Source organism: Vulpes vulpes, chromosome X, assembly GCF_048418805.1.
Source record: "Vulpes vulpes isolate BD-2025 chromosome X, VulVul3, whole genome shotgun sequence".
Classification (NCBI taxonomy): Eukaryota; Metazoa; Chordata; class Mammalia; order Carnivora; family Canidae; genus Vulpes; species Vulpes vulpes.
The window spans coordinates 77,157,492-77,181,478 of NC_132796.1; the positions used below are offsets into that span (position 1 = coordinate 77,157,492).

At 37.6% G+C, this 23,987-nt stretch overlaps 1 protein-coding gene across 6 annotated transcripts in view; it reads left to right on the plus strand.

Moving 5' to 3' along the window:
* TBC1D8B (TBC1 domain family member 8B) overlaps positions 1-23,987 on the plus strand; it is an 80,341-nt gene that overhangs the window by 32,118 nt on the left and 24,236 nt on the right. For 5 of the 6 annotated variants that reach the window (XR_011998296.1, XR_011998297.1, XM_026014892.2 and 2 more), the window contains exons 8-13: positions 3,202-3,351; positions 3,930-4,080; positions 4,548-4,762; positions 20,613-20,730; positions 21,647-21,932; positions 22,881-23,010. Coding sequence is in view for 4 of the 6 variants with exons in the window: in XM_026014892.2 (XP_025870677.2) it covers positions 3,202-3,351; positions 3,930-4,080; positions 4,548-4,762; positions 20,613-20,730; positions 21,647-21,932; positions 22,881-23,010 (1,050 nt within the window). In the remaining 2 variants the exon portion in view is untranslated. The remainder of the gene's footprint in view (positions 1-3,201; positions 3,352-3,929; positions 4,081-4,547; positions 4,763-20,612; positions 20,731-21,646; positions 21,933-22,880; positions 23,011-23,987) is intronic. The other variant, XM_026014891.2, reaches the window with a different exon arrangement.

Below are 23,987 nucleotides of genomic sequence, written 5' to 3' on the forward strand. Positions count from 1 at the left end.
AATGTAACTTGAAATCTAGAATTATGATACCTCCAGTTTTGTTTTTCCTTTTCAAGATTGCTTTGGCAATTTGAAGTCTTTTGTGATTCCACACAGATTTTAGGATTGTTTGCTCTAGTTCTGTGAAAAATGCTGTTGGAATTTTGATAGGAATTGCATTAAATGAGTAATTGCTTTGAGTAATAAAGACATTTTTTTAACAATATTTGTTCTTCCAACCCATGAGCATGGAATGTCTCCATTCCTTTCTGTCATCTTGAATTTCTTTCATCAGTGTTTTATAGTTTTCAGAGTACAGGTCTTTCATCTCTTTGGTTAAGTTTATTCCTAGATACTTTTTTGTTTTTGTTGCTATTATAAATGGGATTTTTTAAAGATTTTATTTATTTATTCATGAGAAACACACAGAGAGAGGCAGAGACATAGGCAGGGGGACAAGCAGGCTCCATGCAGGGAGCCCAATGTGGGACTCAATCATGGGACTCCAGGATCACGCCCTGAGCCGAAGGTAGACACTCAACCACTGAGCCACCCAGGCGTCCTGGGATTTGTTTTTCTTAATTTCACTTTCTGCTGCTTCATTGTTAGCGCATAGAAATGAAGCAGATTTCTGTACATTGATTTTGTGTTCTGCAACTTTACGGAATTCCTTTATCAGTTCTAGTAGTTTTTTTGGTAGTCTTCAGGGTTTTCTGTATAAAAAATCATTTTACCAGCAAACAGAATTTTACTTCTTCCTTTCCTATTTGGATGCATTTTATTTCTTTTTGTGGACTGATGGCGCTAGCTAGGACTTACAGTATTTTGTTGAATGGGAGTGGTGAGAGTTAGCAGCCTTATCTTTTTCCTGATCTCATAGAAAAAGCTTTCAGCTTTTTACCATGGAATATGATGTTAGCTGTGGACTTGTCATATATGGCCTTTCTTAAATTGAGGTATGTTTCTTCTATACCCACTTTGTTGAGAGTTTTTATCATGAAAGGACATTGAATTTCATCAAATGGTTTTTCTGCATTTATGGGTATGATCAGATGATTTTTATCCTTTATTCATGTGGTTTATCACATTTATTGATTTATGTATGTTGAACCATCTTTGCCTCTCAGGGATAAGTCCCACTTGATCATGGTGTATGAGCCTTGTAATGTGCTTTTGAATTTGATTTGCTAGTATGTTGTTGAGAGTTTTTGCTTCTATATTCATTGAGATTGGGACTTGTAATGTCTTGTAATGTTCTTATTTGACTTTAGTTTCAGGGGCATACTGGCCTTGTAAAATTAGTTTGGGAGTGTTCCCATCCCCTTTAATTTTTTGGAAGAATGTGAAAGGGAAGGGCATTAATTCTTCTTTAAATGTTTGGTAGAATTCACCCATGAAACCATCTGGCCCAGGGTTTTTCTCTGGTGGGAGGTTTTGGATTACATTTTCAGTGTCCTTACATGTTATTAGTAAGTTCAAATTTTCTATTTCTTTAGGTTTTATTGACCGTTCGTTTTTTATTGCTGAAAAATATTTCATTATCTGGATATACCATAGTGTTTATCCATTCACCTCATGATACCTTGTTTGCTTTCAATTTTTAGCAACTCTGAATAAAACTGCTATAAACATTCACATGCAAATTTTTGTGTAGACATACATTTTCAACTATTTGGGTATATAATTAGCACAATTCCTGAATCCTATAGTAAGGCTATGTTTTGCTTTGTAAGAAACTGCCAAACTGTCTTCTAAAGTGGCTGTGCTATTTTGCATTTCTGCCAAGCAATAAATCAGAGTTCTTGTTCTATATCCTCAGCAGCAAGTACTTGTTATTATCAGTGTTTTGGATTTTAGCCATTTTAATAGCCAGTAGTATCTCAGTGTTTGTTTTTTTTTAATTTACAATTCCTTAACGATGTAATACTGAGCATTTTTTATGATTATTTGTTGTCTTTATATCTTCTTTGATGAGGTCTCTCTATTCAGATCTTTTGCCCACTTTCTAACTAGGTCCTTTATTTTTTTAAATTTAATTTCCTTTCATTTTTTAAATATATTTACAATAGCTACTTTACATTCTTAGTTTATAAAATGCAGGAACTGGACCCTCTCAAAGCCATTTTCTATTGGTTGCTTTTTCTTTTTAAATAGTTCTTGTTTTTATTTTTAAACTGGCTTTCTTGGATTACCCCCATGAGTCAGTATAAATTGGTGGTCAGCCAGTGATGGGTCAGAAGAGTTCCTTGAATGCCTTTAACTATTAAGTTTTCTACTTTTTACCAGGAAATCTTTATGTGAAGGTATACCTCAAACTTCAGGTAGCTTATAAATCAGCCTTAGGGGTTCATTGCTTACCTCCAAAGTCCACCAGAGTTGAGTGACTGGGGCCTTCCACTGTCCCATTTCTTTCCCAGGGAGTTTCATACCCCTGTACATGCATATATACTTCTAGATCCCCAAGAATCTGTCAGAATCTTTCAAAGTTCCCTGTGTTTATCTTGTTATCCAGATCTTCCTTTTAGGTTTTTAGCCAGGCTCTTGTTTGCCCCAAACTGAAATTATAGCCTTAGGCAGCTGTGATGTTTTCAGCAGATTGCTATGACTTTCTGTAATGCCCTGGGGATGGGGCTTTTTTTCTGGGACCTGAGCTCTGAATCAAATCAAATGATAACAACACCCTGAGAATGGAGATTTTTCTAGGGAGCTATTGTTTGGTCAAAGTATTGACTGTGTTCTGGGGATGGGGATTTTCATAAAGTGCCAAAAGATCCATGGCTGTCTTAATGCAGGCTTTCATGGTTACCATATCTCTGAGTTGGGAGGAGGGATGATGGAAATAGCCTCAAGTCAAAACTTCACAGAATCTGGTGTTCCTACTGAGGTTCATTAGTTTCAGTTGTATGGATGCTTTTCAGTTCATTCTGTGCCTTTGGTAAATTTCCAGTGTTCTGAACTGGTACTTTTTAAAATCTTTTGCCAATATTTTGTTGCTTTTATAGGGCAGTGGGTTCACTGAAGTCCTGAGTTTGCTGTTCCAGACATTGATTTGTCTACATCTCTAAATTTGATAGAAACACAATGTCTTTCTGAGATGTTGCTTTTATATTTATTAAGTAGATAGATGGCGGTTTATAAATGACAGATAAAACATTAGCATTTCTATTTCTTGCAGAAATTTTTAAACAGACATTTGGGACAATTACATTTTTTCTTTTTCAGGTTCCCATTAGTTCTGATTCTACAGACCCATCTGATAATACTGAGGTACGATCTTTGACATGCCAGAGAGAGTGCAGTGAAACTGTGAACACTGAAGCCTTAATGACAGTATTTCACCCTCAGAGTTTGGAGACTCTTAATTCCAAAATGGTAGGAAAACAAAATATTTAAATCTATCAATTGAAACAGTTGATCAAAAGTAAAAAATCTTAGAGCAGACTAGAAGGTATCACAACTGAAAACTCTTCTTTTGGTGCTCTAAATCAGGTTTTCCAGCAGGTACTACTGTGTGACTTGTTTCATTCCATTACACAAAAGGTCTGTTATCGAAAAAACAAATAAAAAAATAAAAGGGCTGTTATCAAGAATTAAGATAAACAATGAAAATTGAACATTGGGTTTTATTTGCATTGATTGCCAATAATCCTAAAATCTGGGTGTTTGGGGGAGAGTGATGAGTCAAAGCTTTACCTCTTAAGTGTAAGTCTCTTCCCATTTTTATATGATTTTAGGTAAGAGTTAAAATAGTAAATTAAAGCTGTTATGCTCACATGGATTCGAAAGATTTGTGATGAGTGGTCTAGTGTTTGGCCCCTCTGTGAGTACTGATTTTGGCTTTCTGTGTTCTTGATTTCTGCAGGTATTGTCTCACAGGGAAGAGAGTTTTCAAGTTATTTGAAAGAAGTTAATTTCTCACCATGTTTACTTGCTATGATTTTTTGTTACAGTTGAAAGAAAAGATGAAGGAACAGTCATGGAACATCCTATTTGCAGAATGTGGGCGTGGTGTTAGCATGTTTCGGACCAAAAAGACTCGAGATCTGGTTATAAGAGGGATTCCAGAGGCCTTAAGGGGAGAGCTCTGGATGCTTTTTTCAGGTATTACATTTATTCATTTTATTAACAGACATTAGCTATACCCCTTCCAGAAGCTAATGCACTAAGTAAAAATAATTACTTAGTGCATATAGCTAGATGGCTAGAACAAAGTCTTATTCGTCATGAGTTCATATTAGTCAAAGAGAATAGGTAGTTACATGTATTTACCTGTATATCCACACATCTATTGTCTGAGCAAAATAGTTTATTAGGCAAGATATGGCTAATTGAAGGTCTCTACCTCTAATGTCAAAGAAAATTTAAGGGGAAGAAACAGTTCATGAAAATTCTATTAGATAAAATTGGTATGCTGATGTTATAGATTCTAGTGAAGGCTTTCCTTTTGTTTGTACTAGGATAGAACTTGAGTATAAAGCTAAATTTAATCCAATTCTTTATGTGTATATGTAAGTGGTAGGTTTATTACATTCCTCTTCTTTTGTATCTTAATGCAATCATCTGCACAGGTGCTGTTAATGACATGGCTGCTAATCCTGGCTATTATGCTGAATTGGTTGAGCAGTCCTTAGGGACCTGCAACTTGGCTACTGAGGAAATTGAACGTGATTTGTGTCGCTCCCTGCCTGAACACCCAGCCTTTCAGAATGACACTGGTATATCTTCTCTGAGGCGGGTGCTCACTGCTTATGCATATAAGAATCCCAAAATTGGATACTGCCAGGTATGATTTCATTATAAGCCTATCTGTGTGCCTATTCCATATGGTAGCACCGTATTAAATAAAGCTCCATTAATTTTAAAATTGTGATAAATAGGACAGAGATTGGGCTGAGATTGATAGGGGGTATTTTTAATCTAGGTAGGATGCTAGTAGGAATACTTAAGAGAATTGATATTTCATTACTTCATTTTTCTTTTAACAAATATTTGTTGAATTCATGCTCTGTAAAAGATACTGTGCTAGGTGCTTAAGACTGTAGAAAGATGAATCATATAAGGATCCTACCCTTGAAGGTATACAGATGAGTAAGTATGAAAACATATATTCATTGTCAAATAAAAAACAAGTGGGACAAATCATTAGAGAAATGTAAAGTTCTATTAGGATTTATAATAGGGATAAGTTATTTTCATCTGGAGGAATCAGAGAAGGCCTCGTGGAAGAGTTTAGCATTTGTAGGTCTTGATAATTGAATTTTGGATGTATGGAGATGGAATGAAAGAATGTTCTGGGTAAAGGGATCAATGTAACCAAACACAGGGAGGTAAACATGGAATATATTTAGAACCGTGTTTTGTTTAGTGGAAATGTAGGGTGAATGAAACGAAGTAGACAGAGAAAAAAATCAATAAGGTAAATCAGGATAGGTCAGGAGTTTGAATTTTATTTTGTAAGTAGTGGAGGAATCATTGGAAAAAATCCTTTAGGAGCACACTATTTTAATTAGGGAAGTTAGACTGCTAACACAAATAATCTCAAACAGGTAATAACTTAAACACAGTTGAAGTTTCCTCAAACATATAAACAAAGAAGAGCAAGAGCAAGTATTTAAGTCTATAGGCAGCTCTCCTTCATGAGATTATTCAAGGATTTAGGCTAACAGCAGGCCCCGTCATCTTCAAACATGGCTTCCAACATGCTCTTTCATTGCCATTACCCCTCACAGGAAGCAGGAGAGAGCATGGAGAAACAATTGTGGTAAAATTTATTGGCTTTTAGGCTTAAAACCTGCATATATCACTTCATCCATATTATGTAAGGATCTTGGTTTAATGGCCATACCTATTTACAAAGAAGTCTGCAAAATATAATGTGACCGAGCATATATATGTTCAGATACTATCGAAGAAGGGGAGATAGGATTGTGGTGGATAGCTAGTAGTCTCAACCACACATTCCTTTTAATGAACTGAGCACTCATAATGATTATGTATCAATCTTATCAATTAAATCTTATCAAGAGAATTTTTTCAAAAAGCAATTTAAGTGAACCAATCACCTAAATTACAAGTATTTAGCATATTTTAAGATCTCTGAGAGGTAAAAAAAAAAAAAAAAAAGAAGGGTAGTGCTTCTTTCCTCAAAGAATTTACACTCACAGATTCTGTGATGTTATCTATATGTAGTAGTGTAGAGGCACCTTCAAAGTAGGTAGCACTTGCTTTTGACTTCTAAAAGATGAGAGACTGACTGGGTGGCTCAGTCCAGTAGGCATCTGACTCTTGGTTTCAGCTCAGGTCATGACCTCAGGGTTGTGGGGTCAGGCTCCACACTTAGCACAGAGTCTACTTGAGATTCTCTCTCTGTCTCTGCCCCACTCACATACATACAATCTCTCACTCACTCACTCACTCACTCAATAGATAAATAAAACTCACTAAAAGATGAGAGTAAAATTAGAAACATGGAGGGCAAGAGGAAATTTATTCTGAGTTAAGGTAACAATATGAGCAATACCATTCAGGTAAGACTAAGCCTGCCATGGAGATCAGACTGGCTAGGTTCATGTTGGAATCAAGAAGTAACTAAACTTTGTGTGGGACAAGATCATGGAGAATCATTCAAGCCTGGGAAAAGTCTGAATTTGATAAGCAGGTTTATTGCTTTTGATGAAGGAGCCATGTGAGCCATACTGACTCATTAGTGCTGACTAGCTTGCTTTATTTTTCATTCTTTCCCCCCTCCCTCCCTTCCATTTATTTGATCTATTTTCCTCCTTTTCTTTCTTCCCTTTCTATTCCCTTTACTTTCCTTTAACCTCTCTACAGATACAACTCACATAACACAAACTTTATCTTTTATTGTTTTTAGCATACTCATAAATGTCATGCAACCACCATCACAACCTAATTCCAAAACACCCCTGAAAGAAGCCCCATATCCATCAAGAATTACTTCCCATTCACCCTACCCCCAACTCTAGGCAATCAATAATCGACTTTTCTGCCTCTATGCATTTGCCTATCATAGACATTTTATGTAAATGGAATGATAAATATGTGTTCTTTTGTGTCTGCTTTCTTTCACTTAAATTCATCAATTTTGTAGCATACATTTGTAGGCTGAATAATACTCCATTGTATGGACATACCGCATTTCTTAATCTATTCAATGGTTGATAGACTTCTTGGATTGTTTAAACATTATGGCTATTATGAATAATGCTGCCATGGATGTTCCTGTACAGCTTTTTGTGTAAACATTGTTTTTTTATTATTTTAGGTATATACCTAGAAGTGGAATTGCTGAGTTATATGGTCACTCTATTTTTAACATTTTGTGGTACTGCCAAACTACCTCTCAGAGATGGCACCATTTTACCTTCCCACCAGCAATGTACTGAGGGTTCCAATTACTCCACAACCTTGATAACACTTCATTGTCTCTCTTCTTTTTTTTTTTAATAAATTTATTTTTTATTGGTGTTCAATTTACCAACATACAGAATAACACCCAGTGCTAATCCAGTCAAGTGCCCCCCCCAGTGCCCGTCACCCATTCACCCCCACCCCCCGCCCACCTCCCCTTCCACCACCCCTAGTTCATTTCCCAGAGTTAGGAGTCTTTATGTTCTGTCTCCGTTTCTGATATTTCCCACACATTTCTTCTGCCTTCCCTTATATTCCCTTTCACTATTATTTATATTCCCCAAATGAATGAGAACATACACTGTTTGTCCTTCTCTGATTAACTTACTTTACTCAGCATAATACCCTCCAGTTCCATCCACATTGAAGCAAATGGTGGGTATTTGTCATTTCTAATGGCTGAGTAATATTCCATTGTATACATAGACCACATCTTCTTTATCCATTCATCTTTCGATGGACACCGAGGCTCCTTCCACAGTTTGGCTATTGTGGACATTGCTGCTATAAACATCGGGGTGCAGGTGTACCGGCGTTTTATTCCATCTGTATCTTTGGGGTAAATCCCCAACAGTGCAATTGCTGGGTCGTAGGGAGGGTCTATTTTTAACTCTTTGAGGAACCTCCACACAGTTGTCCAGAGTGGCTGAACCAGTTCACATTCCCACCAACAGTGTAAGAGGGTTCCCTTTTCTCCGCATCCTCTCCAACATTTGTGGTTTCCTGCCTTGTTAATTTTCCCCATTCTCACTGGTGTGAGGGGGTATCTCATTGTGGTTTTGATTTGCATTTCCCTGATGGCCAGTGATGCGGAGCATTTTCTCATGTGCATGTTGGCCATGTCTATGTCTTCCTCTGTGAGATTTCTGTTCATGTCTTTTGCCCATTTCAGGATTGGATTGTTTGTTTCTTTGGTGTTGAGTTTACTAAGTTCTTTATATATCTTGGAAACTAGCCCTTTATCTGATACGTCATTTGCAAATATCTTCTCCCATTCTGTAGGTTGTCTTTTAGTTTTGTTGACTGTATCCTTTGCTGTGCAAAAGCTTCTTATCTTGATGAAGTCCCAATAGTTCATTTTTGCTTTTGTGTCTTTTGCCTTCGTCGATGTATCTTGCAAGAAGTTACTGTGGCTGAGTTCAAAAAGGGTGTTGCCTGTGTTCTCCTCTAGGATTTTGATGGAATCTTGTCTCACATTTAGATCTTTCTTCCATTTTGAGTTTATCTTTGTGTATGGTGAAAGAGAGTGGTCTGGTTTCATTCTTCTGCATGTGGATGTCCAATGTTCCCAGCACCATTTATTGAAGAGACTGTCGTTCTTCCAATGGATAGTCTTTCCTCCTTTATCGAATATTAGTTGACCATAAAGTTGAGGGTCCACTTCTGGGTTCTCTATTCTGTTCCATTGATCTATGTGTCTGTTTTTGTGCCAGTACCACACTGTCTTGACCACAGCTTTGTAGTACAACCTGAATACTAGCATTGTGATGCCCCCAGCTATGGTTTTCTTTTTTAAAATTCCCCTGGCTATTCGGGGTCTTTTCTGATTCCACACAAATCATAAAATAATGTGTTCTAACTCTCTGAAGAAAGTCCATGGTATTTTGATAGGGATTGCATTAAACATGTAACTTGCCCTGGGTAACATTGACATTTTCACAATAATAATTCTGCCAATCTATGAGCATGGAATATTTTTCCATCTCTTTGTGTAGTCCTCAATTTCTTTCAGAAGTGTTCTATAGTTTTTAGGGTATAGATCCTTTACCTCTTTGGTTAGGTTTATGCCTAGGTATCTTATGCTTTTCGGTGCAATTGTAAATGGGATTGACTCCTTCATTTCTCTTTCTTCAGTCTCATTGTTAGTGTATAGAAATGCCACTGATTTCTGGGCATTGATTTTGTATCCTGCGCCATGCTGCCAAATTGCTGTATGAGTTCTAGCAATCTTGGGGTGGAGGCTTTTGGGTTTTCTATGTAGAGTATCATGTCATCGGCGAAGAGGGAGAGTTTGACTTCTTCTTTGCCAATTTGAATGCCTTTAATGTCTTTTTGTTGTCTGATTGCTGAGGCGAGGACTTCCAGTACTATGTTGAATAGCAGTGGTGAGAGTGGACATCCCTGTCTTGTTCCTGATCTTAGGGGAAAGTCTCCCAGTGCTTCCCCATTGAGAATGATATTTGCTGTGGACTTTTCGTAGATGGCTTTTAAGATGGTGAGGAATGTTCCCTCTATCCCTACACTCTGAAGAGTTTTGATCAGGAATGGATGCTCTATTTTGTCAAATGCTTTCTCTGCATCTAATGAGAGGATCATATGTTTCTTGGTTTTTCTCTTGCTGATATGATTGTTTTACGAGTGTTGAACCAGCCTTGTGTCCCAGGGATAAATCCTACTTGGTCATGGTGAATAATTTTCTTAATGTGTTATTGGATCCTATTGGCTAGTATCTTGTTGAGAATTTTTGCATCCGCGTTCATCAGGGATATTGGTCTGTAATTCTACTTTTTGGTGGGGTCTTGTTCTGGTTTTGGAATAAAGGTGATGCTGGCCTCTTAGAACGATTTTGGAAGTACTCCATCTCTTTCTATCTTTCCAAACAGCTTTAGTAGAATAGGTATGGTTTCTTCTTTAAAGGTTTGATAGAATTCCCCTGGGAAGCCATCTGGCCCTGGACTCTTGTGTCTTGGGAGGTTTTTGATGACTGCTTCAATTTCCTCCCTGGTTATTGGCCTGTTCAGGTTTTCTATTTCTTCCTGTTCCTGTTTTGGTAGTTTGTGGGTTTCCAGGAGTGCGTCCATTTCTTCTAGATTGCCTAATTTATTGGCGTATAGCTGTTCATAATATGTTTTTAAAATCGTTTGTATTTCCTTGGTCTTGGTAGTGATCTCTCCTTTCTCATTCATGATTTTCTTAATTTGAGTCTTCTCTCTCTTCTTTTTAATAAGGCTGGCTAATGGTTTATCTATCTTATTAATTCTTTCAAAGAACCAACTCCTGGTTCTGTTGATCTGTTCCACAGTTCTTCTGGTCTCGATTTTGTTGAGTTCTGCTCGAATCTTTATAAACTCTCTTCTTCTCCTGGGTGTAGGCTCTATTTGCTGTTTTTTCTCTAGCCCCTTTATGTGTAAGGTTAGCTTTTGTATTTGAGTTCTTTCCAGTTTTTGAATGGATGCTTGTATTGCGATGTATTTCCCCCTGAGGACTGCTTTTGCTGCATCCCAAAGATTTTGAACGGTTGTATCTTCATTCTCATTAGTTGCCATGAAACTTTTTAATTCTTCCTTAATTTCCTGGTTGACCCTTTCATCTTTTAGCAGGATGGTCCTTAACCTCCACGTGTTTGAGGTCCTTCCAAACTTCTTGTTGTGATTTAGTTCTAATTTCAAGGCATTATGGTCTGAGAATATGCAGGGGCCGATCCCAATCTTTTGGTATCGGTTCAGACCCGATTTGTGACCCAGTATGTGGTCTATTCTGGAGAAAGTTCCATGTGCACTTGAGAAGAATGTGTATTCAGTTGAGTTTGGATGTAAAGTTCTGTAGATATCTGTGAAATCCATCTGGTCCAGTGTATCATTTAAAGCTCTCGTTTCTTCGGAGATATTGTGTTTAGAAAACCTATTGAGTGTAGAAAGCGCTAGATTGAAGTCACCAAGTATAAGTGTATTATTATCTAAGTATTTCTTCACTTTAGTTATTAATTGATTGATATATTTGGCAGCTCCCACATTCGGGGCATATATATTGAGGATTGTTAAGTCCTCTTTTCGGATAGATCCTTTAAGTATGAGATAGTGTCCCTCTTCATGTCTCACTACAGTCTTTGGGGTAAATTTTAGTTTATCTGATATGAGGATCGCTACCCCTGCTTTCTTTTGAGGACCATTCAAATGGTAAATGGTTCTCCAACCTCTTATTTTCAGGCTGTAGGTGTCCTTCTGTCTAAAATGAGTCTCTTGTAGACAGCAAATAGATGGGTCCTGCTTTTTTATCCAATCTGAAACCCTCTGCCTTTTGATGGGGTCATTAAGCCCATTCACGTTCAGAGTTACTATTGAGAGATATGAGTTTAGTGTCATCATGATATCTATTCAGTCCTTGTTTTTGTGGATTGTTCCACTGAACTTCTTCTTAAAGGGGAATTTTAAGAGTCCCCCTTAAAATTTCTTGCAGAGCTGGTTTGGAGGTCACATATTCTTTCAGTTCCTGCCTGTCTTGGAAGCTCTTTATCTCTCCTTCCATTTTGAATGAGAGCCTTGCTGGATAAAGTATTCTTGGTTGCATGTTCTTCTCATTTAGGACCCTGAATATATCCTGCCAGCCCTTTCTGGCCTGCCAGGTCTCTGTGGAGAGGTCTGCTGTTACCCTAATATTCCTCCCCGTAAAGTCAGGGATTTCTTGTCTCTTGCTGCTTTAAGGATCTTCTCTTTATCTTTGGCATTTGCAAGCTTCACTATTAAATGTCGAGGTGTTGAATGGTTTTCATTCATTTTAGGGGGGGGATCTCTCTATTTCCTGGATCTGGATGCCTGTTTCCCTTCCCATATTAGGAAAGTTTTCAGCTATGATTTGTTTAAATACATATTCTGGCCCTCTGTCCCTTTCAGTGCCCTCGGGAACCCCAATTAAACGTAGGTTTTTCTTCCTCAGGCTGTCGTTTATTTCCCTTAATCTCTCTTCATGGTCTTTTGTTTGTCTCTTTTTCTTCAGTTTCCGTCTTTGCCATCAACTTGTCTTCTATGTCACTCACTTGTTCTTCCACCTTCTTAACCCTCGTCGTTAGGACTTGTAGTTTGGATTGCATCTCATTCAATTGATTTTTAATTTCTGCCTGATTAGCTCTAAATTCTGCAGTCATGAAGTCTCTTGAGTCCTTTATGCTTTCTTCTAGAGCCACCAGTAGCTGTATAATAGTGCTTCTGAAATGGCTTTCTGACATTGAATTGTAATCCAGATTTTGTAACTCTGTGGGAGAGAGGACTGTTTCTGATTCTTTCTTTTGACGTGAGGTTTTCCTTCTAGTCATTTTGCTCAGTGCAGTGTGGCCAAAAACAAGTTGTATTGGGAAAAGGAGAAAAAGAGAGGAGAGAAAGAAGGAAAGAAAAGAGAAAAAGAAAAAAGAAAAAAAGGATGAAAAAAAGGAAAAAGAAAGAGAAGAAAAAGAAAAAGAAAGGAAAAAAAGTGTGGGGGAATGAAACAAATCAAAAAGCAAAAAAAAAAAAAAAAAAACAACAAAACAAACAAAAAAACCCCAACAACAACAACAAAACACGGGGGAGTATCTTCTGATTCTGTATACTTTAAGTCCCTTGACTTCCCCTGGAACTGGTCTGTCTAGCTGGTCTTCTGGGGGAGGGGCCTGTTGTGCTGATTTTCAGGTGTTAGCACTTGGGGGAGCTGCTCTGCCCCCTGCCTGGTGCAGGGCTCAGTGGGGGTTGTTTACCCCGTGAGGCCCCAGGAGGAACAACCTTAGTGGCGGGGCCGGCTCTGGAGTCCTGGATTCAGCTTCTGCAGTAACTACAGAGCTCACTGTCCGCAGGGCCTGGAGGCTGCGGGGCGGGCCGCTATCTGCTCAGCTTGGGGCAGGAGTGTCCTTGCTGTCATGGGCCCTCCCGGCCTCCGCCTGTGGCGGGGGGAGGCCGGATCCTGGGCTGTGTCCCGGAGCCCAGTGCTCCCGGGCCTTTGGTGGTGGATTCGCGCTCCCGGCCGGGCAGCCCCCTCTCTGTTGAGCCGCCGTGCGAGCCCCTCCGAGCTCCCCTGGACCCGCGCAGCCCCCTCCACACGGAGCCTCTTCCTCTGCTCGAGCCCCTCTGAGCTTCTCCAGGTCCATCCATGCGTGCTACAGCCCCTTAGGGAGCTTGGTGCACTCGCAGGTGTCTATTAGCGTCCTAGGGGGCCTGAGGGCATCCTCGCCCTCCTGGGGTCCTGCTACAAATCCCTGCGGGCGCCTTTCCCCGGGAAGATTGGTGCAGCTCCTGCTTCTCTGGGAAAGAGCTCTCCTGTCCTGGGGGTACTCGCCCCAGCCTTAGCCTGGCTTCTCGCGGGCCCCTCCCCCTTGGATGCCTTTTGTTTCTTTATTCCCCCCCCACCCCACCCCCGTCTCCCTACCTTGATAGAGGCGTGAACTCTTCTCACTGTAGCATTCCAGCTGGTCTCTCTTTAATTTTTTATTTATTTTTTAATTTTTATTTATTTATGATAGTCACAGAGAGAGAGAGAGGCAGAGACACAGGCAGAGGGAGAAGCACCAGGAGCCCGATGTGCTATTCGATCCCGGGTCTCCAGGATCGCGCCCTGGGCCAAAGGCAGGCGCTAAACCGCTGCGCCACCCAGGGATCCCTGGTCTCTCTTTAAATCTCAGGCCGGGGATCCCTGGGTGGCGCAGTGGTTTGGCGCTTGCCTTTGGCCCAGGGCGCGATCCTGGAGACCCGGGATCGAATCCCACGTCAGGCTCCCGGTGCATGGAGCCTGCTTCTCCCTCTGCCTGTGTCTCTCTGCCTCTCTCTCTCTCTCTCTGTGACTATCATAAATAAATAAAAATTAAAAAAAATAAATAAATCTCACGCCGAATTCATAGATTTTCAGGATAATTTGAAGGTTATCTAGGTAATTTGTTGGGGACAGGTGATTTGGGGACCCTACTCTTCCGCCATCTTGCCCCTCCTCCTATTGTCTCTCTTCTTGATTATAGCCATCCTAGTGAATGTGAAGTGGTAGCTCATTGTGGTCTTGATTTGCATTTCCCTAATATGCTTATTGGCTATTTGTATATATTCTTAGAAGAAATGGCTATTCAGATCGTTAGCCCATTTGTAAAGTTCGTTATTTATCTTGTTATTGTTAAGTGTTAATGGTTCTTTACATATTCTGGGTACCAATCCCTTATCAGATATATTTGCAAATATTTTCTCCTACCCTGGATGTTGTCCTTTCACTTTCTTAATGGTGTCCTTTAGAGCACAAAGTTTTAGTTTTAAGTTTTTTAAAGTTTTTTTTAAAGTTTTTTTCAATTTTTTTATTCATGAGAGACAGAGATAGAAGCAGAGGAAGAAGCAGGCTCCATGCAGGGAGCCTGACGTGGAACTCGATCTGGGGTTTCCAGGATCACACCCTGGGCTGCAGGCAGAGCTAAACTGCTGTGCCACCGGGGCTACCCCGTTTTTTTAAGTTTTAATGATATAGTCCAATCTCTCTTTTTTTTTTCTTTGTCATGTGTGCTTTTGATGCCATATTTAAGAAGCTATTGCCTAATCCAAGCTTCAAAATATTTACTCCTATATTTTCTTCTAAGAGAATTATAGTTTTGATGCTTTAATTTAGGTGTCTGAGCTATTTTGTGTTAATTTTTGTTTATGGTTTATGGAGGGAGTTCAGCTTCATTCCTTTACTTGTAGCTTGCCAGTTGTTCCAGTAGTAGTTGTTGAAAAAACTATTCTTTTCACTCACTGAATCACTCTGGCACCCTTGTTGAAAGTCAGTTGACCATAAATATTAGGGTTTGTTTCTGGACTTGCATCATTGATTTATTATTTCATTCATTTATATTTCTGTTCTTATGCTAGTATCACTTTTTTTTTTTTGCTACAGCTGGGTAATAACTTTTGAAATAAGGAAATGTAAGTCCTTTCATTTTATTCTTTTCCAAGATTGTTTTGGCTCTTTTGGATCCCTTGCATTTCCACATGAATTTTAGGATTAGCTTATTAATTTCTGGGGGTCAAAAAGCCAGCTGGGATTTTGATAGTCATTGTATTGAATCTGTTGGTCAACTTGGGGAATACTGTATATTAACAATATTAAGTCTTCTAATCCATGAGCACAGGATATCTTTCTTTTCCATTTATTTAGGTCTTTTAAAATTTATTTATTTGTTTGTTTGTTTACTTGTTTGTTTGACAGAGCCAGCAAGGGAGCTAGTGAGAGAGAGAGAGATAGAGAGAGAGATAGAGAATACAAGCAGGTGGAGTAGCAGAAGGGGAGGGAGAGGGAGAAACAGGCTCCCCACTGATCAGGGAGCTGATGTGGGGCTCGATCCCAGGACCCTGGAATCATGACCTAAGCCGAAGGCAGATGTTTAACCTATTGCGCCACCCAGGCACCCCTATGTAGTTCTTTTTAAATCTTATTCAAAGTTATTTTATAGTTTCCACCTCCTAAGCCCTGTACTTCCTTTGTTAATTTTATTTCTAAATACTTTATTCTTTTTGATATCGTAAATAGAATTATTTTCTTGATTTAATTTTTGGAATTTTCATTGCCAGTATATAGAAATAAAATTGATTCATATATATATTGATCTTGTATACTGTAATTTTCCTGAGCTTATTAAGTTTTAGTAGATTTTTTTGTGGATTCCTTAGAATTTTCTAAATATAAAATCATAGAATCTGAATGGTGATATTTTACTTCTTCCATTCTGATCAGGATATCTTTTGTTCCTTTTTCTTGACTAATTGACATGGCTAGAACCTTCAGTACAGTGTTGAAGAGAGCTGGTGAGAATGCACATTCCTGTCTTATTATTTATCATGGGGGGATGCAGTTAGTCTTTCATCATTAAGTATGATGTTAGCTGTGGGTTTTTAGTAGATTCTCTATCAGGTTGAGGAAGTTCCCATATATTCCTAGCTTACTGAGTGTTTTTACCATGAAAGGGTGTTAGATTTTGTCAAACAATTTTTCTTTGTCTATTGAGATAATCGTGTGATTTTTTTCCCTTTTTAATATCCTGTATTACATTGGTTTATTTTCACATATGTTGACCCACCTTGTATTTCCAAGATGAATCTCACTGAGTCTTGGTGTATAATCCTTTTTATGTGTTATTGGATTTAGTTTGCTTGTATTTTGTTTAGAATTTTTACATTTATATTCATAAAATATTTCAGTAAATAGTTTTCTTGAGATACCTTTGGTTTTGGTATCAGGGCCTCATAGAATGAGCTGGGTAGTATTTCTTCCTTTCCTGATTTTTTGAAGAATTTATAATGGATTGATTTTAACTCTTCTTTAAATGTTTGATAGAATTTGCTAGTGAAGCCATCTGTTCCTAGAGTATTCTGTGCAGGAAATTATTTCATTATTAATTTAGTCTCTACTTGTTTCAAGTCTATTCAGATTTTTCTATTTCTTCTTAAATTAGTCTCTGTAGTTTGTGTTTTTCTAGGACTTTATCCATTTTATCTAAGTTATCTAATTTGTTAGCACATTCCCTTATAATCATTTTTATTTCTGTCAAGATTGGTAGTAATGTTCACTATTTCCTGATTTTAGTAATTTCAGTCCTTTCTCTCTGCTTTTATCTTTTTGGTTAGAATACCTAAAGGTGTTTCACTGTTTTTTTCTTTTTTCTTTTTCTTTTTTTTTTTTTTAATTTCTTAAAACATCTTTTCAAAGAACCAACTTTTGGTTTGTTGATTTTTCCCTATTTTTTTCTCTTCTCCATCACATTCTGCTTGTGTAGAACTTCAAGTTTAACCAGAGGTGCGAGCTTTGGGCCTTTTCTGTTTCTTCTTGAGCATATACACAGCTCTGGATATGCATAAAGCCATATCACTCATATGGCCTTCTAGATTACCAGGAATATGTCAGAGCTTTAAAAAGCCACCTATGGATATCTCATTCCCCACCTTTTCATTTTAACCCTTTATTAGCCTATTGTTTGACCCAACTGTTATCCACTGCCTTAGCAAGCCATGTGTTCAATAACTGCCTCCAATTGTTTTCAACATAAACTCTGGGGAAAAGGCTCTTTGCCTATGGTTAACCTTGTTTTAGATCAAACAATCACAGACTTGGGAGTGGGGTCTTTATGTGGAAACCACCAGACAGGTTAAATAAATAATAATTATGTGGAAATGGGGCTCTTAAATAACCTAGCCCCCAGTCGGTTCCCTAAGGTAGCTGCTAGGAGTTTTTAACCATGATTGCTAGAATGTTGGTTTTTAAGACTACTCTGAAGCTGAGGAGGGGGGCTGGGTATTGGCAATTTAAAATCCCAAAGAGCTTGCTGTTTTTACTGAGATTCAGCCATTTTAAATAAATGCTTTCTGAATTGCTTTAAGATTTTGGTTAATTTTTAGAATTCTGAAAAAATGATTCCAACAATACTTGCCAGTGTTCTTGTTGCCTGTATCGAAGAGAGCATTTTCAGAGGGACTTACTCTGCCATTTTCACTGACACCTCCTCCCATTATGGCTTCTTGAGCAGGAAAATTGATGGAGTAAAAACTAAAGTTGAGGGGCGCCTGGGTGGTTCAGTCGATTGAGTGTCTGACTTGGTTTCAGCTCAGGTTGTGATTTTAGGATCCTGAGATCAGCCCCGCATCGGGCTCCATGCTCAGCAAGGAGTCTGCTCAAGATTGTCTCCATCACTCTCCCTCTGCTCAGCCACCACCTCCCCTCCCATGGTTGGGCACATTCTCTCCTTCTCTCTCAAATAAATAAGTTAATCTTAAAAAAAAAAAAAAAACCTAAATAGCCACTCTGAAAAACAGTATGGAGGCTAAAAATAGAACTACCCTATGACCCAGCAATTGCACTACTGAGTATTTTACCCCAGAGATACAGATGTAGTGAAACGACAGGACACCTGCACCCCAATGTTCACAGCAGCAATGTTCACTATAGCCAAACTGTGGAAGGAGCTGAGATGTCCTTCATCAGATGAATGGATAAAGAAGATGTTGTGTATATATACAATGGAATATTAGCCATCAGAAAGAATGAATACCTACCATTTACACCGATATGGATGGAACTGGAGGGTATTGTGTTAAGTGAAATAAGTCAGTTGGAGAAAGACATTATCATGTGGTTTCACTCATATGTGGAATATAAGAAGTAGTGCAAGGGATTATAAGGGAAGGAAGGGAAACTGAGTGGAAAAAAAATCAGAGACGAAGGCAAACCATGAGAGACTTCTAACTCTGGGAAACAAACTGAGGGTTGCTGAAGGGGAGGTGAGTAGAGAGATGGGGTAATCGGGTGACAGGAATTAAGGAAGGCATGTGATGTGATGAACACTGGGTATATATGCAACTGATGAACCATTAAAAACTACATCTGAAACTAATGATATACTATATGTTGACAAATTGAATTTAAATTAAGAAAAACACTAAACTTGAAGTCAAATACAGTGCCAAATCTGGCAAATAATTTACATACTTAATACAATAATCTTTTTTTACTGGAGTTCAGTTTGCCAACATATAGCATAACACCCAGTGCTCATCCCGCCAAGTGCCCCCCTCAGTGCCCGCCACCCAGTCGCCCCAACCCCCTGCCCACCTCCCTTTCCACTACCTCTTGTTCGTTTCCCAGAGTTAGGTGTCTCTCGTGTTTTGTCACCCTCATCTATAAGAAAAGCATTAAATATAAAAATGAGCAATGAACATAAAAAGATTAGTTATAGAACCAAAAATACAGATAGATTAACAAAGCCTAAAAAAGTAAGTTCAGCCTTAAAGAAATTCAAATTAAAACCATGAAATACCATTCTCACTATCAAATAAAAAACAATTGGAATTATTACAATTCTCAGTATTTAGTATAGGCAAAGAAGCAGTGAAATAAGCATTCGAACACTATTGATCAGAAATATAAATTGGTACAATCTTTCTGGAATACAATTTGGCAATAATATCATATCCTTTAAAAATAGTATTTTTGGGGGGCCTGGATGGCTCAGATGGGTTAGGCATCTGCCTTCAACATGGGTCATGATCTCAGGGTCCTGGGATCAAGCCTTGCCTCTGGTTCTGTGGTCATCAGGGAATTGGCTTGTTTCTCCTCCTCTGCTCCTCCCCCTGCTCATCCTCTCTCTCTCCCTCAAATAATTGAATAAAGTCTTCAAATTAAAAAATAAAAATAGTTTTCTTTAACTGAATACTTTCATTGCTGTATATCTTTCCTGAGAAAAGAGTTAAGCAATTGGATGAAGATTTATATACAAAGTTGTTCATTGCGGTGTTATATATAATAGTGGAAAATTGGATCCAAACTAAATGTCCAACAGTAATAGAATGGTCAAGTAATTTATAGTATATTCAACTTACTAGATTATTTCATAGTCATTAAATACACTGTTTTAGGAGAATTATTTAATGGCATTGGAAATGTATAGTGGGATGCTAAGTAAAAACATCAACAGTTTGGTATGAATTTTAGAAGGGGAAAAAGAAAGGAAAACACACACACAAATACATCAACTTGTTAACAGTGCTGATCTCTGGGTAGATAGGATACAGGAGATTTAATTTTCTTCACTCATTTCCATTCTTTCCAGATTCTATTCATTAAGGGTTTATTGCCTTTATTATATAAGTGCTGCGGCCAAATGTTATATAAAAGTAATGATCTGACATTTGTATGCAAGATAAATTAGGAGAAAGGGTAGAATAGAGAAGATAAAGCAGATTTAAAGATATTTTATAAGAGACTCTAGGCTATATAGACAATTTGTATGTGGCAGATAAAGGGTTTCTAGCATGATTAAAATTAGGATAGCAAAGAGAATCCTATTTAATAGAAGAAAGATGTTTAGTTTTGAACACAATTGAGGATGATTGACATCTAGAGGGATGTTCTCCTATAGGTAGTTGAAAATACAGATAGAATTTGTTTCTCCAGTTTTAATGTTTTTGAAAATTATGTCTTTTCCAAGATTTGTAATAAGATATTTTATTCATTAAAATTAGTCTCAAATTATAGAGGTTTTACTTATTTTGTTCTATATTCATATTACTACAGTTTCTTTGAATTTACTGCTAAGTAACTGATTAGCAAATGTTAGTCTGACTTCACCTTGTTTTGCTTTGGACTGGCTCAGAGTTCTTACATTTCCATTATGATTACTTTTCATAGTTTTTATTGCTGAAAACAAGGGTTTGAAGAAGAAATGTAGGGACGCCTGGGTGGCTCAGTGGTTGGGCGGCTGCCTTTGGCTCGCTCAGGTCCCGGAATCAGGTCCCACATTGGGCTTCTGTGGAGAGACTGCTTCTTCCTCTGCCCATGTCTTTGCCTCTCTCTCTCTCTCTCTCTCTCTCTCTCTCTCTCTATATATATATATATATATATATATATATATATATATATATATATATAAATGAATAAATAAATAAATGTTTTAAAAATGTAATTATCACCCAAATAGTATGTATGTATGTATGTATTTATTTTCTTTCTGTGACTTTTAGGCAATGAACATCTTAACCTCCGTGCTGCTTCTGTATGCAAAAGAGGAAGAAGCTTTTTGGCTTCTGGTTGCTGTGTGTGAACGAATGTTGCCTGATTATTTTAACCGTCGAATCATTGGTAAAACACACAGACACACATCCCATCTATAAGCACATATTTCTTTTCTAAACAATTTATATGTCTCTTGTCTATCCAATTATATATCAAATGGAAGAACTGATCAGTTAGGTTTTGAAATATACAAAATAGAAGCAATATCAAAATGTCACATTCATTGACATGCTCAAGAAGAGCTTTTTGTACTGAATATATGATTGGAAAGATTGTTTATGTTGCTTTTTTAAGATAAAGTGCTTGGTTTTTAAATAAAGTAGAAATTTAAATTTACCTTCTCTGTACTGCTGAAACAGTGGTGGTCTGAAGTATCCAGAGCTACTGGAACATTTTTAATAGTTTCCTGATGAGAGATAGATAGCTTAAAATCTCCACATTTACATGAATGGTATTGATGATATCTGCAAGGTTTGAAAGAAGGATCAAGTTCTTGGTTTGTTCATTATATAATATTTTCTTCAGTCATCAAATATTTATAGATTTTGATACTACTGCAAAGCCATAGGTGGTCTCTACTTTGTACCCTCATAAGCCTTCAGTATTATGGCTGGGTTATTGATCATATTGTCTTTCATTACAGTTATTTGTGTATTTATCTTAAGTTCTACTAGATATTAAGCTCTTTGAAGATGAGGCTATTTCGTTAATTGGTGTCTCTCTTATACTACCTATTATAGGTTTCTGCACATAATAAAGATTCAGTAAATTATTGTTCAAATGAATTTGAACTGAGTTTCTCAAGTGCTTCTTGACCTACTTTACTAGCAGATAAAGAGATGTGTGAAATATAGAAAAGACACTCTAAGAAATTCATAATTTAAAGAAATGAGATATATTGACATCCTAACAAGTGCAAAGGTATCAGAAACAAATCCTTTTGAAAGGTGTTCATTTTTAAACTTCCTTTTATGTTTGCCAGGTGCCTTGGTGGATCAGGCAGTCTTTGAAGAACTTATCAGGGATCACCTTCCCCAGCTGACAGAACACATGACTGATATGACCTTCTTTTCCTCAGTTTCTCTCTCATGGTTCCTCACACTTTTTATTAGTGTGCTTCCTATTGAAAGTGCAGTGAATGTTGTGGACTGTTTCTTTTATGATGGAATAAAGGCCATTTTACAACTGGGATTGGCAATACTCGACTACAATTTAGACAGACTGCTCACATGTAAAGATGATGCTGAAGCTGTGACAGCTTTAAACAGGTACTGTCAGAACCATAACGTTTCACTCTGGAGAGCCCTTTGGAGATTATGTCATTCAACCCCCTTATTTTACAGATGAGCCCTAGAAACTTTAAACATTTTGCCCAATTTCACAAAGCTAGTCAAATGAAAAATCTAGGACTAAAGTCCATTTCTCAGTTTCCCAATAGAATATTGTAACAGTAAATCCCTTTTGAAGTAAACTACTTGATAACATATACATTTATACTAATATTGTGGATTCCGCATGCGACAACTTTCATAGTCCCAGTTTGAGCTATAAAGTGTTGTTGTGTAAAAGTAATTTTAAGGGGGAAGGGGAGTTGATAATTGTTAAATATCCAGTGGGGGAAATTGTTCTGGTTTTCAAGTAATTTTAATCAGGTAGGCTGAGTTTTATTTATCCAGTGTTTTTTCTGTGAATGTTATTTTATATTGGAGCACTTGGTGTGTGTGTGTGTGTGTGTGTGTGTGTGTGTGTGTGTGTGTGTGTGTGTATCGTGTACACGATATATGTATACACTAAATGAATATTTGATTAAGGTAACTGTTAGAATGGTGCATCAAATGCCACTTTGTACAGAATAAAATATAAACCCTCTGGCATTCAGAATACTCTATGTTAAGGCCTCAATGTACCTTTCTTATTTCTCCTTATATGCCTGTACATACCCTATATTCCATTCTTACTAGGCTATGTGGTATTTGCTGAGGACTCTATTTGCTTTCCTCATGCTCTCCTCTCTACCTCTGAAAAACTTTCTTCACCATCCCAGTCCCCTCCTTTGTCCTCCTAATTCTTAACTATCTTCAGGTTCCACTTCTTCATAAGACCATCCTCTGTCCTCTCGGTTGACGTTAACCTCTAAGTAACTAGGAAGAAATTAGCTGTCATTTTCTCTGCATTTTACTTCCACTGATTCTTGTATTACTGTCACTTTTGGATAGGTTCTTTGACAGCGTCACTAATAAGGATAGCCCATTGCCTTCAAGTGTTAGGCAGAGTTCAAACGTGAGTGGTGAAAAAGGCAATTATATTAGAGTGGATATTGCAGATTTGATTAGAGAGTCAAATGAGGTAAGTTTTTTTTTATACCACAAATATAATTACATAGCATAGTTTAAATGATTAAATGATAGTTGTATCTCTAATGGTATATTAAGAATAAGAATAATATATGTAAAGACATAATTTAAAATCCAGTTTCACTTTATTTATGTATTGGTGTATTTTTATTGACGTATAATTGACATGCAATATTATATTAATTTCATATGTACAACTTATTGATTCAACATTTGTATTGTATACATTGTGAACTGATCACCACAATAAGTACAGTTACCATCTGTCACCATACAAAGTTAATACAATATTATTGACTATATTCCCCATGCTGTACTTTATATCTCCATGGGCTTATTTAATTTTACAACTGGAACTTTGTACCTCTTAATCCCCTTCATCCATTTTACATCTCCCCAACTCCCTTCCCTTCCAGCAACCACTGCTTTGTTCTATCTATGAGCCTGGGTTTTGTTTTGTTTTATTTTTTAGATTCCACCTGTAAGTGAAAGCATGTGGTATTTGTCTTTTCCTGTCTGACTTATTTCACTTAGCATAATATCCTCAGGTCCATCCATGTTGTTACAAATGGCAAGATTTCATTTTTTCTGTGGCTGAGTAGTATTGCATTGTATAAAAAAGAATTCTGTGAACTGTTCTAGGTTATTCCTTCAGTTTGCTATTACAAACTGTAATATAATGTATTATATATATAATATAATAATATATAATATATATAATATTATGTATAATAAAACAATACTCACTTGCTTTCACAGATAATGACCACTTTTAAACATCTATAACCATATAAAAAGGTGAAAATTAGGGCACCTGGGTGGCCTAATTAAGCCAGTTAAGCATCTGCCTTCAGCTCAGGTCATGACCCAGAGTCCTGGGATCAAGTCCCTCACTGGGCTCCCTGCACAGCAGGGAGTCTGCTTCTCCCTCTACCCCTCCCCTCTGCTTGTGATCTCTCTCTTCCATGC